The 14571-nt window shown below is 37.9% G+C and overlaps 1 protein-coding gene across 1 annotated transcript; it reads left to right on the top strand.

Moving 5' to 3' along the window:
* Positions 1-4003: 4003 nt before the first annotated feature.
* Positions 4004-14394, top strand: LOC138124763 (endoplasmic reticulum metallopeptidase 1-like). Its single transcript, XM_069039925.1, has 9 exons — positions 4004-4931; positions 4985-5723; positions 5758-6057; positions 6116-6333; positions 12796-12973; positions 13025-13209; positions 13264-13416; positions 13571-13776; positions 13828-14394. The coding sequence occupies exons 1-9, from the start codon at positions 4734-4736 to the stop codon at positions 14294-14296; spliced, it is 2646 nt and encodes an 881-aa protein (XP_068896026.1). The 5' UTR covers positions 4004-4733; the 3' UTR covers positions 14297-14394.
* The last annotated feature ends 177 nt before the right edge of the window (positions 14395-14571 follow it).

Raw genomic sequence — 14571 nt, 5'->3', positions numbered from 1 at the left:
TGTGGCAAATAATTTCCAAATTGCTTTCGTACATAACTATAGGCAGTGGATGAATAAAAATGTAGGGATAGTTGAATATACACAAAACAGTACCGAGACTTTATTTACAACTATCTCGCACACCCCGATAGTGCGAGAGGCCAGACCGTCACAAATCTGTCAGCGTCAGACCATGAGACCCATTTCGTGATTGTTGTATATAGTGGAACCAGAAATATAGTGATTTTATAAGGGATGGAGTACTGTAGTGACCCAGTTTAAAATTTAAATTTAAGTTTCCGGTACCGCCACAACAGCGCGCCAAATGTGAAGGTACTAGCGGCTAGACTAGGAACTACGAGCGGAAATATAGCGGGGAGGAAACGGGCTCGCGTGGGCGGTTGAAGGGGGAGGTCACTTTTGTTTGGTTTTTCGAAACGAACAGACCTTGCGAAGAGCGATCCAATATTCCAAAAATCTGTACATCTGAACCGATTACACTACCGTTCCGAGTAGATATTTTGTGTCCCCGTGAAGAATTCAACGTTTTTAATTCACCTGGGTAATTTATCCCACTTTCGTTGCCTTTTTTTTTGTGTTTTGTTTTGGGACCAGGACCACGTGGTAAGGGTATGTTGTAGATTTCATTTTGTTGCATGCTGTTTCTTTAAGAGGCGTCCATTTGTTAATTTTAAGCGTTATCCCTAAATTTCTCCCGGGAGGTCCATTTTTGACAATCTGTTAATTTCGAAGATTAGTAGCCGTCGTCCGGACCGCGTGCGTCCATTTTGTTTTTCTTTCACTAACATTTTCTAACGGCGCTCGACCCGCCATTTTCTTTTTTGTTTAACATTACCAACGATTATTGTATTCGTTATTTATGCTGCTTACCGATATTTGTGCCAGTTAAAGCGTTTTTTTATTTTATCGTTATTTAACTTCGCGTTTTGTTCTCTTTTATTTCCTCATTGTTTAATGTTGCGTTTTGTTTTGCTTATGTTATCCTTGTTTAATGTTGCGTTTTGTTTTGCTTATTTTATCATTGTTTCATGTTGCGCTTTGTTTTGCTGGATTTTCTCATCGTTTAATGTTTCGCTTTGTTCGATAGAATTAAACTCTGGTTATTCCTTCGTGCTGTTGCTAGATTTCGGAAAAGTTAAAGTAAAATGTTGTAAGTGCGCCCTGTGGGAGCTAGGTGACAATCAGGAAGTCGTGGGGTTGTTTAGTAAATTTCTGTGGAAGCTACGGTTATTTAGAGCCGTTAGCGGGGACGGACCTTAGTCTTTGCGGGAGCGGCGTCGGGATGTTTTCGTGAAGCTTCCGTCGACGGTTATAGAGACTTTGGGGTTTTGTCCGGAAACGGTTGGTTGGGGACGGCGGACCTAGGTCTTTGCGGCTGCGGTCTAGGAATGCTACTCGTACGACCCCGAAACGCTCTGTCACTCTTGCTGGGTCGGTGAAATAGTCCGACGTTCATTAATACCCCGAATATCTATAAACGTCGCTTGATTTCATGATGATTCAGATTATTCTTCTGAGTCCCCTCGCGGCTGAAAGTTTGTTACCTCCAGCTCTAAGCTCCCGTTGGTGTACCTTGACCGCGTAGTTCCGCGTTAAACATTGTTTTTGTCATTAATCGAATTGTAAAATATGAGTAATACCTGGGATACGGTTTTTGAAGAGGGTTTTTCATCCGTCCCTGTCTGTAATAACTGCCTTATAATTTGTTTACTTGTTTTGCAAGCTTTAAACTGTCATTTTGTCTGTCATGTGCCCGTTTTTCTGTTATTTTAAATATTGTTGCATTCATCTTGTCGTTTATCTTTGTGATGTACTCAACTAGTTAATTTCTTGTACTTCGTTAAACTTAATTTCTGTCCTTTGTATTCGTTCCAATTTCTTTTTCATCAAAGTTATTACAGACATTTTTAATAAAAGGTATTTTGCGTCCCTCACATGTGTGTTTTATTTGCGGCACTCTTCCAACTGGAACACTCACCGTTTGCATTCCGAACCTTTTCCGCCAAAAGAAAATCACAACGTAGGGCTCCTCCGATTCGATGACGACCACGACCACATTTGTTACCGTTTTGCGCAGGTTCAAATATTTGGCGGAAAAAGTAATGTATTCAAATCATTACAGTACATTAACTTGAGAGGGTCAGTTATGGCAGGGCAATAAACTTCTGGCACTCGTCGCGCGACTGGGTTCTACCGACCTTTGTCTCCGATGGTCCATTTTCAGACGGCTCAAAAACATCTGTCATAGAAGATTTATAACTCTCTTCAAGTTGGTAATAAAAGTGACCCCAAAATTGTAAAAGAAATTATCGACCAGAGTCCATAAAATCACTATATTTCTGGTTCCACTATATAGTCCTACAGAAACTCTAGTGGAATTCGGCTTTGGTTGTAAATTTAACAACAACAACCGAAGAATAAGATTTTATTATCAAGTAATAACCGTTGTCATAAATACAACTACCACTACCTGTAACATCCCTGCCTGAAGCTAACATTGCGAACCCCAAACTGACAACCCTCATTAGCATTTATCAGTAGGATTATTGCTGCAGCATAAAATTCTATTTTTCAAGTGACAAACATAAATTTACAACCAAAGCCGAATTCCACTAGAGTTTCTGTAGGACTATACTTATTATTCGGGTATTTAAACTAAAGGGCGGACTAGGTCAGTCGAAGACGAACTGTGACAGAGTGCAGGGTAAAGAATCCAATTTGATTTTGTTATTAAAGTTTGTGAAAGGTGTAGTTAATTTACACATGGTGAGTGTATCACTGAGTAACCTGTTTGTATTGGTGATGTGGTGAGTTTACCTATTTTAATAATAATGCTGCCAGTGTGGCAGATCGAGTGTGTCGCTGACAGGGATCAGGGCCGCTCATCTGTTTTTGGTGATCACAATTGATTGAGGGTCGCTGAGACGCTGAGTGTTATCAGGGCGCCTCGTTTGATTACAGTTGTGCAGTGGATTGTGTGAGTCCTGGAGGTTCTGAGTGAGCCCTATTCTTTCCCTAACAACCCCGGACAGAGCTCAATGAGTTAATGTTAATTGATAATTACCTAAAGTACTAGAGCTCAATGAATATGTAATGATAATTAATTGACAATCACCAAAGGTATTAAGAGTTGACGTTGACATTGTGATGGACTATATTTGAGATGTGTGTGATTTATTATTGTAAATATGTGTTGGTTGTGCTCGCACAACACTTTCAGCGAACTGGTTAAGTACTCACCACCCCATTTTATTATTTTACAGGAGGTAAGCCTGTGATAGATGTGCAGACCACGATCACCTCGATCCACGACACAAGCCGTCATGACACCATTGTTAACGTAATGTTCACCCAATTATTTTATTTACTGACAATTACCAAATTACGACATCCTGACACTGCATCAAGTCTAATGTGTTATATTATTGATTGACAATTTAATTAGTATCAGTATTATTATTTTTGTATGCTGTCTCTCTCGCACTCGCATCATAGCCCCTACACGACGAACTTGTTATCGATTTGGTGAAAAATCAGTAGCGAAAAAAGCGATTTTCAAAAAATCGATATTTCATACAGAATTGCAGTAGGCACAAAGTGAAATATTGTCATCAGGAGAAAAGCAAAAAAACAACATAATACCGGGTGATCAAGAAGGACTATTTAAGTTGGCAATACAATTAAGAAAATTTTTTAATTGGGTTATTTATAACACTGCAACTGGATATGTTTTATTGGTTTATTTGACAAATATCTGATATAGGTATAGCATTAACAACGACAAGCCACCAACAACCGGAAGCTACTCCTGTTATACGATTTAAAATACGATCCAGTGTTACCAACTTAAACAGTCCTTCTTGCTCACCCCGTATAAAAAAATTTAATGACGCAGTGTCGCAATCACCTCGCAGTCTCGGACAGTCACACTCACACATCACTCACACATCACGCACATGATCGAGCGCGCCGTTAATAAAACCTCGGAGAGACAAAACAAATTCGGATAAGTTCGGCGGGAATGTTTTGTTCAATTTTTCTTCTATTTTTGATTGGAATTTGCATTTATCAAAAAAATCGATTTTGGACAAAAAAAATCAATTCACCAGAAAATCGTCTAGTTTGAAATCGATTTAAAAAATCGTAAATTTAACAAAAAACAATCGATTTACGAAAGTATCGATTTTATCGCCCATCCCTAATGTTAACTAACCTAACTTTTGTAGGTGTTTTTGTTTTAGAGTTAAAAGTGCTTAATTGTTACTAATTGCGTTAATCCGTGATACGTAAATGCTCTGTTATATTGCCTTTGACGAAAAGTAAAAAAAAATGGTGTATCTAAAATTATTGTAATATAAACCCGGTTTATTCTAGTGGACATTAACGATTACGTAATATAAAATACAATTACAGTAAGATTTGTACTTAAATTTTAGTGTAACATTCTCGTAATTTTCTCAGCATAATTGACCCTTGATTGTAAATACAATTAAAATTAATTTTTATTAATAAACACTTAAAAAATTGGTGATATCAAAGTGTTATTTGCCGTAATATTGCTCGACAAGATAAAACTTATACTCAAAATCAGTTTTAATACCCGGTTAATCTCCACATTCTACCGGTTTAATTCTGCGTGGAAAAGTAATTTTCTCGCCTCCACGCATATCTTTCACTGTAATTAATAAAACGGATGCGCTTTGACTCGTCAGTTTCTTCAGAACACGCATAAAATGCGCCGGAGAGCCGATTTAATGATGGAGGGTGATGAAGAAACAGTTGCCTTGGACGGCTCCAAGAAAATGAGAAGCAGTATCCACAGCATCCCCATTGCTGTAGCTTTTGGAACGATCGCAATGTTGTTAGGTCTGTACGGTCTTGTTTACACGATCGACAGTATTCTGCCCACTCCTCTTTATCTGGCGGACGAGGTAGGTAAATTCAGAATATTCGCAAAAGAGTCAACGTTTTAATTCGCTTGTAGCAATCTCAACCCGATGCTTTCATAACTGAAAGGGCGCGACACGATTTAAAACTGTTGACAGATATAGGACCTCGCATAGCAGGGGGCTACGAGAACGAGGTCTTAGCTGTCGATTTTCTTAAACGCGAAGTTAATTTCATTATACAAAGAGCGCACAAGAACCAGAAGGTTGAACTGGATATCCAAGTGGTTAGCGGCTCTCATTACCTGCCGACTAAACCTTCTGGCAAAATAGTACCCTACTCAAATTTGCAAAACATTGTCGTGAAATTACACGCTGCTAATAACGCTTCTCAGAGCGTGTTGATCAATGCGCATTTTGATTCGGTGCCCACAAGTCCTGGAGGCAGCGATGACGGAATTAATTGTGCGACGATGTTGGAGGTGTTGAGGAAATTGTCGAGGGAACCTAAACGGCCGCTCAACAATTTAATATTTTTGTTTAACGGAGCTGAAGAAACAGGTCTGCAAGCCTCACATGGCTTCATTACCAAGCACAAGTGGGCCAAGGACTGTAAAGTCTTGCTTAATCTGGAGGCTACAGGAGCCGGAGGGAAGATAATTTTGTTCCAGTCGGGACCTGCGGCGCCGTGGCTGTTGACTTATTACTCTAAGGTGCCGCATCCGTATGGACAAGCCGCCGGTGAAGAGATTTTCCAAAGCAATATCATTCCGTCAGATACCGATTTCAGAATTTTCAGGGACTACGGGGGGCTTGTAGGAAAGTGGAATATTGTTTGTTGACAACTGAAACCAGTAATGAATCGTTACAGGTTTTGATATGGCGTTCTTCAAACAAGGCTATCGCTATCATACTAAGTATGACGATTTTGAACATATTCCTCTCGGTTCCTTCCAGCACGTCGGGGACAATACACTCTCTTTGGTTCGCAGTCTTGCCAACGCACCTGAAGTATCAAATCCCAAAGACAATCCAGGGAAAATTATCTTCTACGATTTCTTGGGACTATTTATGATCTCGTACACCCAGACTGTGGCCCATGTTGTAAATTACGTGGTCGTTGTACTCTCATTGGCAATTTTTGCCTTTAGTGTACACACTTTCAAAATAGGTGAATCATCGTTTTTGCACTAGTTTTTTTCTCAAAACTTTACATCATCGTATTCCAGGATACTCCAAACAAACTCTAAAATATTTTGCTTTGACGTTCGGCGCTATAATCGGTGGATGGATCGCGGCAGCAGTTTTCGCTGTCTTAATATCACTTCTTACCGATAAAATTGGATATTCCATGAGCTGGTATGGCAACCCTTGGCTCATTTTTGGACTTTACTTAGCGCCAACAGTCGCATTTTCTTCCGCTCTACTGCCTTTTATACGTCATGAGGTAATCATGCTCTTATCAGCTACAATGGATCATAAAACAAGAAACTAATAAATGTATTATTATCTATTCACTTTGAGTGTGACCGCAACTAAAAAAATAGTAGGCGCTGTTTAGCAGTGTGCAGCATACGTTTTTACGTTTTACTCTAAATACATATTTGTGTGGTGTGAACATGATGTGAAAATGTCAGAATTGTCAAAACTTGACAATGGTAGTAGTAGTACAGTATAAAGCAATGATTTCAATGTATTTATCAAAATTAATAACGGAAATCAATATTTGAAGTAGGAGAAACTAAAAACGTCTGTCTGATTCTGGGATCACATCTGTTGGAAAGTGAGGTTATATCCAGGTACAGATCATTCAATGCCAAAACTTCAAAATCACCTCATGCAATTCTCAATATAAATGAAGAACGAAGGAAATGGTCATTTGGCGGTAAGACAAACGCGAAAAATGTCTGGGTTTTACTAAAGGTAATCAGACCTTTCAATTAATTGCATTGATTAATACCTAAAGTGCGTCTATCGATATTTTAAAACGACCTTTTGCTTCCTTCAGTGGTTTATTGCCCGCTAACAAAGATTGTCGTAAAAGTGGTGAGTAACCGATCCTCAATAATCCGCAGGTACCATCGAGAGTTTTTGTTACAGGGTAGGTAAATAATCCCCTAGTAATGAGACCATCATAAACGACCCAAAATGTTAACTAGTGTTTAAAAAGTCGTTTCAAAATATCGATAGACGGACTTACAAATATTTTCAGATAAAAACTAATCAGACAGAAAGAAACACGAAGTTTAGAAACATGTTTTATAGGAGATGAAAAGGCAGAAGGCATCAAACTACAGCACTTACTAGCCAAAATGTACCTACAACAAAAAAGCACAAATAGAGTTAACTTGATTGGTGATGTTCGTCTTTGTGAGTTGTTTTTTGTTGGCTTCAATAAAATGTCTCGAAACAAGTCAATATTAAGCGTTTGGTCTCAACTTTGAGAAGACGACGTGGTCGACGTGACATTTCCTTTTTGAATTCTGAAATTTCGTAACAACCAATGACGTTATATCTAACTAGACGCGCCGTAGAGTGAGAGGCATTGACTTTTACATAGAAGTGAGACAGCGAATAAAAGTTAGCGGACCGTGGGCAAAACATTCTGCAATTCTGCAGCAACTGTGTGTTCCTTATTCTTACCGAGGTGTTGTAATAAGCATTGTAATCGCTTTAACACTAAAACACCCATCTTTTATAAATAATACAGATGCAACAGTAAACTGTTGCCGCATAATTGATAAATTATTCGGGCGTCGGGCGGGATTCACCAACGCCAGTTAAAGTTAAATGTAGATTTAAATGCTTCGTTCCTTTAGTTACCTACTGTTATAACAATGTTTTCGTATATTTTAACGTACAGTTAACTTTAACTGGCGTTGGTGAATCCGGCCCTACCTAGGTACATAATAGGTACGCGAAATTCACTTGGTAAGAATCCTTTCAAAAAACCTCTTTCAGAGGTGAATATTACTTCTACAAATTACTAAGGCATTCTTTGCTAAAGCTGAAAAGTGCATCATAAACTTGAAAAATCTGTCGGGTGGAAAATGGTTTTTAAAGAAAAAAAACTGGCTTTATTGGACTAATAATAATTAACATACTTTCAGTAGAATTCATTATCGAAAGGTAGGTATATAATCGAAAAAAATTTTTTTTTCGTATTTATTAACGTACAAATTAAGTGAAGATCATATTGAACCCTTTTTTTGCGCAATTAGGTCAAAAGGATTTCAGAATACACTGACGATGTTATTACCTACATTTGTGGCTACATAGCCAGAAAATTAAAAAATTAAAACGCTACAAGCATTCGGGGCACAGATTCCGCATTATTATCGGAAATTTTTGTATTGTAAAACAAAAATGTTATGTACTTATTAAGTTGATTAATTATATTTACTAATCTGAAAATAGTACATATATTATGTGTGGCTGGTTTGTCTGCCTCACTGCGTTCGGCGCCAATCTACCAGCCGCAGCACATAAAACCATTTTTGCTCCGAATAACATATATGTACTATTTTTTCTTCAAACCTTCATAACAAATTATTTAAGACATGTTAAGAAACCAGGTAGGAATTTCAAATGATTTAGCTAGTTTACTTTACAGCCGCTCATCAGCGGAGATAATAACTTTACAGCCGCTCAGCAGCGGAGATAATAACTTCAGGGACGCCCTCAGCGGAGATAATAACTTTACGGACGCTCGTCAGCGGAGATAATAACTTCATGGACGCTGGTCAGCTCGTTAAATGCCATGACAATGAAGTGACACTTTAGCATTATCAATGCAGCAATGCAATGTCATATTTTACGGACGTTTGAAGAAAAATAAAATTAATTGTACAGAATGTTCTCAATTGGTACCTAAACCAAAATTCAATTTCCAGACTAAGTCGAAAAGATGGGGAGGTTTAATTAAACTGTTTGTCTCTGTTGTAGAAATATGCAAGATCGCAGAAATGATTTTTAAAAATAATAAAAATTTCGCTGGAAACGTTCTTATAAAGGCGGGTACAGATCAAGCGCGCCGATCCGCGCCGTGCCGTGCAAAACGTTTGCAAACGTTTGCTAACAAAATTCGTGTATGTTTGAAGAACTGTCCAGACTGACCATATGCGCGGATGTTTGACTGTGTTCGGAGAGGTTCCGAGTTTCGTACGTTTGTTTCATTCGAAAATACCGTCTTCCATTTTAACTAAATTGGAGATATCTAGACAGCTGTTTGCGTTCGCTCTTGACGAATTCACCGACAAACATAAAAAATCCGTCCAAATCGAGCCCTCACGAACAAGCAGATTTCTTTGATGTACCGACATCAGGCGGATAATGTTTGCGAATGCTTGTTCGTGCGCGTTTGTGCTCGGTAACCCGCCCAAACTGACCGCGCCTGCAACGTTCGCGAACGTTTTGCACGGCACGACGCGGATCGGCGCGCTTGATCTGTTCCCGCCTTAAGGCTTAAGTTATTTAAAAAAAAAATTAATTGTAGTTTATTTAACGAGTTCGCGTGTAAATTGGACTTTTTTTGGCATGAGTGAGCCACTTTAAAACGCGAGTGAAACGAGCGTTTTAAAGGCCCACGAGTGCCAAAAAAGCTCAATTTGCCCAAGAACGATAGGGTTATTGTTTTCCGGGTTGTGCCGCGGTCGTCTGGATTGATTTGCGGGAAATGCTACATCGGACAAACAGGACGTCCAATACAATGTCGATTAAAAGAACATAGTAGGGCCATCAAGCAGTATGACAAGGAGAAATCAGCATTGGCGGAACACAAATTCGAAGATGGAGACCACACGTTCGACTTTGAAAAAACAGTAGTTCTGGCTAAAACAACTAAATACCATCAAAGATTAATGAGGGGAGCAATCGAGATTAGAAAAAATCCAAATAATTTCAACAGAGACCAAGGTGTTGAGCTTTCTAGCACGTGGAATTCCGTTATTCGACCATGTACGCACGCCCCCCCCCCCCCCCCCAATTTCACTCACCGAGCCACGCCTACCACCCCCACCACCAATCCCACGGGGACCGCTCCCACCACTAACCATATAAATAGTCCAACACGGAATAGACCAAACACGCAAACACCAAACCAGTTTATTTACAAGCTCCGAAGATGCTCCGAAGAAGATAGCAGCATGGCTATTGAAACGTCAGCTACCCAGCAATCCAGACGACCGCGGCACAACCCGGAAAACAATAACCCTATTGACAACGGCCGTGAAAACCTGCATTCGATTACCCAAGAACGAGTTGAATACAACGTTTTTTTGTTCGACGAGCCCCTTAAAGGCTCCAAATCGCTTAAAATCTTTAAAATTAGCTTGACGTTTCGTTTTGACAAGTTGTGACATTTATCAAAATTCGTTCACACAGGAGAAAATTCTCAAATTCTGACAGTGTCGAACAAAAAAATTATTTTCCTGAATTAAATGTTCATATTTAGAATACGAATACATCATAAGAATATGCAAATCAATGAAGTTAAAAAACGTATTAGACATCACTGTTCAAAGTCAATTTTGTTTCATTATAATTATATTCTTACATGTTTGTTATTTTACTCTAAAAAATAAACGTTTCTGCCACTCTAAGAAGTAGTACAGTTGCGGCCGTTGAAAACTCAGACACTTTGACAACGCCAAACTTTTAGCTTTGTCAATGGTATTGAAAGTGACGTTTCTCAAAATGTCACTCAAAACATTATCCACATTAATTTCTCTCGCAATGGCTCTTATACTCACACCGTCCCTCAGTCAAACACATTTTTGCAAATCAGATAATTGCGGCATTTCAAAAGTTACGCGCGATTCTGACCTAATATGTCAAATACTGACACTGACTTTATAATCCTTGATGAAAATCCTGTTTACGCTAATCAAATTTCGGAATTTATACAGAGTGTTTAAATCTTTCCTGTCTGAGATTTCAACGGCCGCAACTGTACCTAATAATTTATTAATCTTTTCATAATATACTAATAAACTTGATTCAATTTCAGTGTAGTTGTTTTATTACAAATTAGTAAGAATTCTTATTAATTTCCCCATAAGAGCCAATATATAAGTTCAGAAAGTTGCCCATAGTCACGTGGTAACAATCAGCATCTCTTTGTTAAATCTCATTCATTCATATGCTCCTCACTCTTATGGTTGAAATCACTTCATCGCATTGCCCGACCCAGCTACGGCGCATCTAGAGTAAATTGTAAGATCATTGGTACCAACACTCAATTTTATACCGGGTGATCAAGAAGGACTGTTTAAGTTGGCAGTACAATTAATACAATTTTTTAATTCGGTTATTTATAACACTGCAACTGGATATGTTTTGTTGGTTTATTTGACAAATATCTGATATAGGTACTATCGCGGCCATCCAAAAGTGAACGGTTTTTTTTAATAGTTTGATTTTTACTTTAAATCATAGGCGTCCTAAAATGTCAAAGTTTGACACTAGCGTTAAAAAAATTATTGAAACTATTTTTTTTAAATGCCACATCTCACTCCGATTCAGACAGCTAGGGCTATTGCAAAGCTAGAAGAAAATTGGTCGTTGGCGGCTGTGGCGAGAGAATTACATTGCTTTACTTGCATCTTCAATATAAAGAGGCGTTGGCAAGAAAAGAGGCTTGAGAGGCCAATACGAATAGGTGTTGGAAAGGTTTCTTTACTAACGTTTACTTTCATTTTAATAATGTATTGATTACTTCTTTTTATTAAAAATTATTTATTACAACTTTTTATTATTAAAATAGTAACGCCTGCTGCACGAACGCCAATGAATACAGTGAATACGCCTGATTTAATCTAACGAAAAATACGGAAATTTTCGCAAGCTATCGTTCACTTTTGGATGGCCGCGATTGTACAGCATTAACATATTAACAACGACAAGCCACCAACAACCGGAAGTTACTCCTGTTATACGATTTAAAATACGATCCAGTGTTACCAACTTAAACAGTCCTTCTTGATCACCCCGTAGATATGCGCACAAAGTTTACGTCGAAAAACGTTTGCGCAAGTCGTTCTCCCACAGCGTTCTCCGTTCTGTCTTCTGTGAGCGTGACGTTTCTGCCAGAACGGCGCCTCCGAGATTTGCCAACTGCGACTGGATTTAGTGTTATCTAAAATTCCCTATCAATAACCTAGCAACTGAAAAGTTACTAGGGACTGGTCACAATTAAAATGAATAGATAGGTATTACTTAAAAATATCGTTACGACTATTTGAGATAATACAGGGTATTTCACGAGTGATAATGAGCCCTGCGGAATTAAAAAAATTGAAAAACCCACAATACATTTCCAAAGTGAACGTGGCTATTTTAAATATCGGATTATTTTAAATTATGAATCCATGATGGCTTTACTTGCAATAATTTTATTTATTACAACTGACTCTTACGAAAAAGTTAACAGTTAATTGCAAAAAAAAAAACGGGAACTGTCAGAATAAAATTTCATAGTGTGGAAACTTCTTACGAGAGATAGGTTAGGATTATGGTCAAAATTCAGTGACATTTTTTTTAAATTATTTGATAGGTGTTTTCAAGTAGACAATTAATTAACAAACGGACAAAACTAAATTTACATCAGGAAATGAAAAAAACTTTTTTCACAATTTCATTTTACCAAGCGAACTACACAGCTAACCATATTATATGTTTTTTAAATCAAAAGAACAAAATTCCACGTTAACTTTGGAAATGTATTGTGGGTTGCATTTTCAATTCCGTTGGGCTCATTATCACTCGTGAAATACCCTATATATTACAAACGTTATTTTTTTCCGATTTAATAGATACCAACACGTTAAAGATCTACAACAAGAGAATATATACACTTCAAAATGTATCTTTCTCTCAACAGAAAAAGGTTGCAACAATGTTTCTTTTTTAGAAATTAAGCCACAATGTTAAAGCTCAAATTCAAGCCCATTGTGTAAGATTTATCTGGACTCTGATATTATTCATCGGTTCCATTATGAATATCAGATCAATGTATGCATTTTTAATACCTGTGTTATTCAACACCACCGGTTTCATCTTGATTCACATATTCAGACTGCAACATACAAGTAAATCAACCACCACAAAGACTTCACAAAAATACAGTAGATCTGTTTTAGTAAGAAAATGGCAGGTAATATATGTTGTCAGTTTAATAATTCCTACAATGTTCCTGATGTACACTGCACTAACGACGCTCTCGCTTTTCGTTCCCATCACTGGGAGAATCGGTTCAGACAAGAACGCAGATCTCTTAATAGGACTCTTGTCATCAGCCTTGACAATACTGATCATTTCTCCATTTGTAAATATCCAATATACCAACTAGGAACCAAATAATATTTTATTACAATTACAGATAGCCCTCACAACTTTGGTTAGACATTTCAAATATTTACTGGCGTTTCTGGCACTGGTTTTTGCAATGAGTTTCATTATAATTTTAACTCCTTTAGGTTTCCCCTATAGTGGCAACAAAAATTCCCCAGCTCCTCAAAGATATTGGATGTTGGTAAGTTATCAATCAATAAGTCAGAGTAAAAATAAGAATGACATACCTACCACAACTGTTTGACTTTGCTTTTAACAATGACCAGATAGTCAGTGGATGCGAATCTGGCCAATTGTTATATAATTGCTTTTATTTATAAATACTGTCATCATAGCACACCCGTCGAGTGTTTCATGATGAAAATGGTGTCGAGAGCAAACAAGATGCGGGCTACTTTTTACTAAACATGGATCGCAATTCACCCCAGAAAGTCGAAGGCCACGTTAAAGACATCGCAAAAGCGACATCGCTCGATGAGGACTGCAAGAAGTACTTGTTGTGTGGTTTACCTCTGGCCTATTCGGAAATGATCCAAATTATGTAAGTACTGGCCCAATTCTAAAAGTTGAGTATATGTTTTTACTCTTTTAGTAAGTACAGCAGTTGGATACCTGCGGGGCCACCGGTGCTCGACCAGCCTGTAAAACTCAACGTTTTGTCCAAGGTTCAAGTTTCTCCTACGGTGTTGAGGTACAACGTTTCCATAATTGGTCCGGATCGCGTGGGGGTCTATTTATCCCCCAAAAAGGGACACAAGGTGTTGGCAATAAGTCTCATTGATAAGATGCCTTCAGATTCGGAAACAGAGGTGTGGAACGACCGCTATCTGTATTACATGATCCACATTTGTGGTAAAGAGATTGCTCATTTGAAATTTTCTTTTGATCTGGAGGTGCCGGCCAATTCCAGTGGCGCAACCACCGAAATTGCCGTTTCAGGAATATACGTACACGACAATCTGAACAGGAAAATGCCCCATTACGTACAATTTCTAAATGAATTCCCAGATTGGGCTGACCTTACCGCTTGGCTTGGTTACTATGAATCCTTTTGGATATAAAACGCAAGAATTGTGTTTTCAGAGAAAATTATTTTTTGAAATTTACAAATTTTATTGAAATGTTGATGTAATAACGACAATAAAGGAGTCGAAATTCACCGTTTTGTTAATTATTTATAATTAATTATACAATAGCGAAAAAACACTACATTCCTACTACAGAAATTAATTTTTTTCAGAATGCGATTTTATTTTGACGAAAAGCTACAAGGTGTTTACTGGTTGCCTACAATTTTACCATTATAAATATTAATATTGTATACAATTTTACTAGA

The sequence above is a fragment of the Tenebrio molitor genome, chromosome 2 (genome assembly GCF_963966145.1).
Source record: "Tenebrio molitor chromosome 2, icTenMoli1.1, whole genome shotgun sequence".
Lineage (NCBI taxonomy): Eukaryota > Metazoa > Arthropoda > Insecta > Coleoptera > Tenebrionidae > Tenebrio > Tenebrio molitor.
The sequence above is the reverse complement of the archived record's forward strand: the minus strand, read 5'-3'. Positions and strand labels throughout refer to the sequence as shown.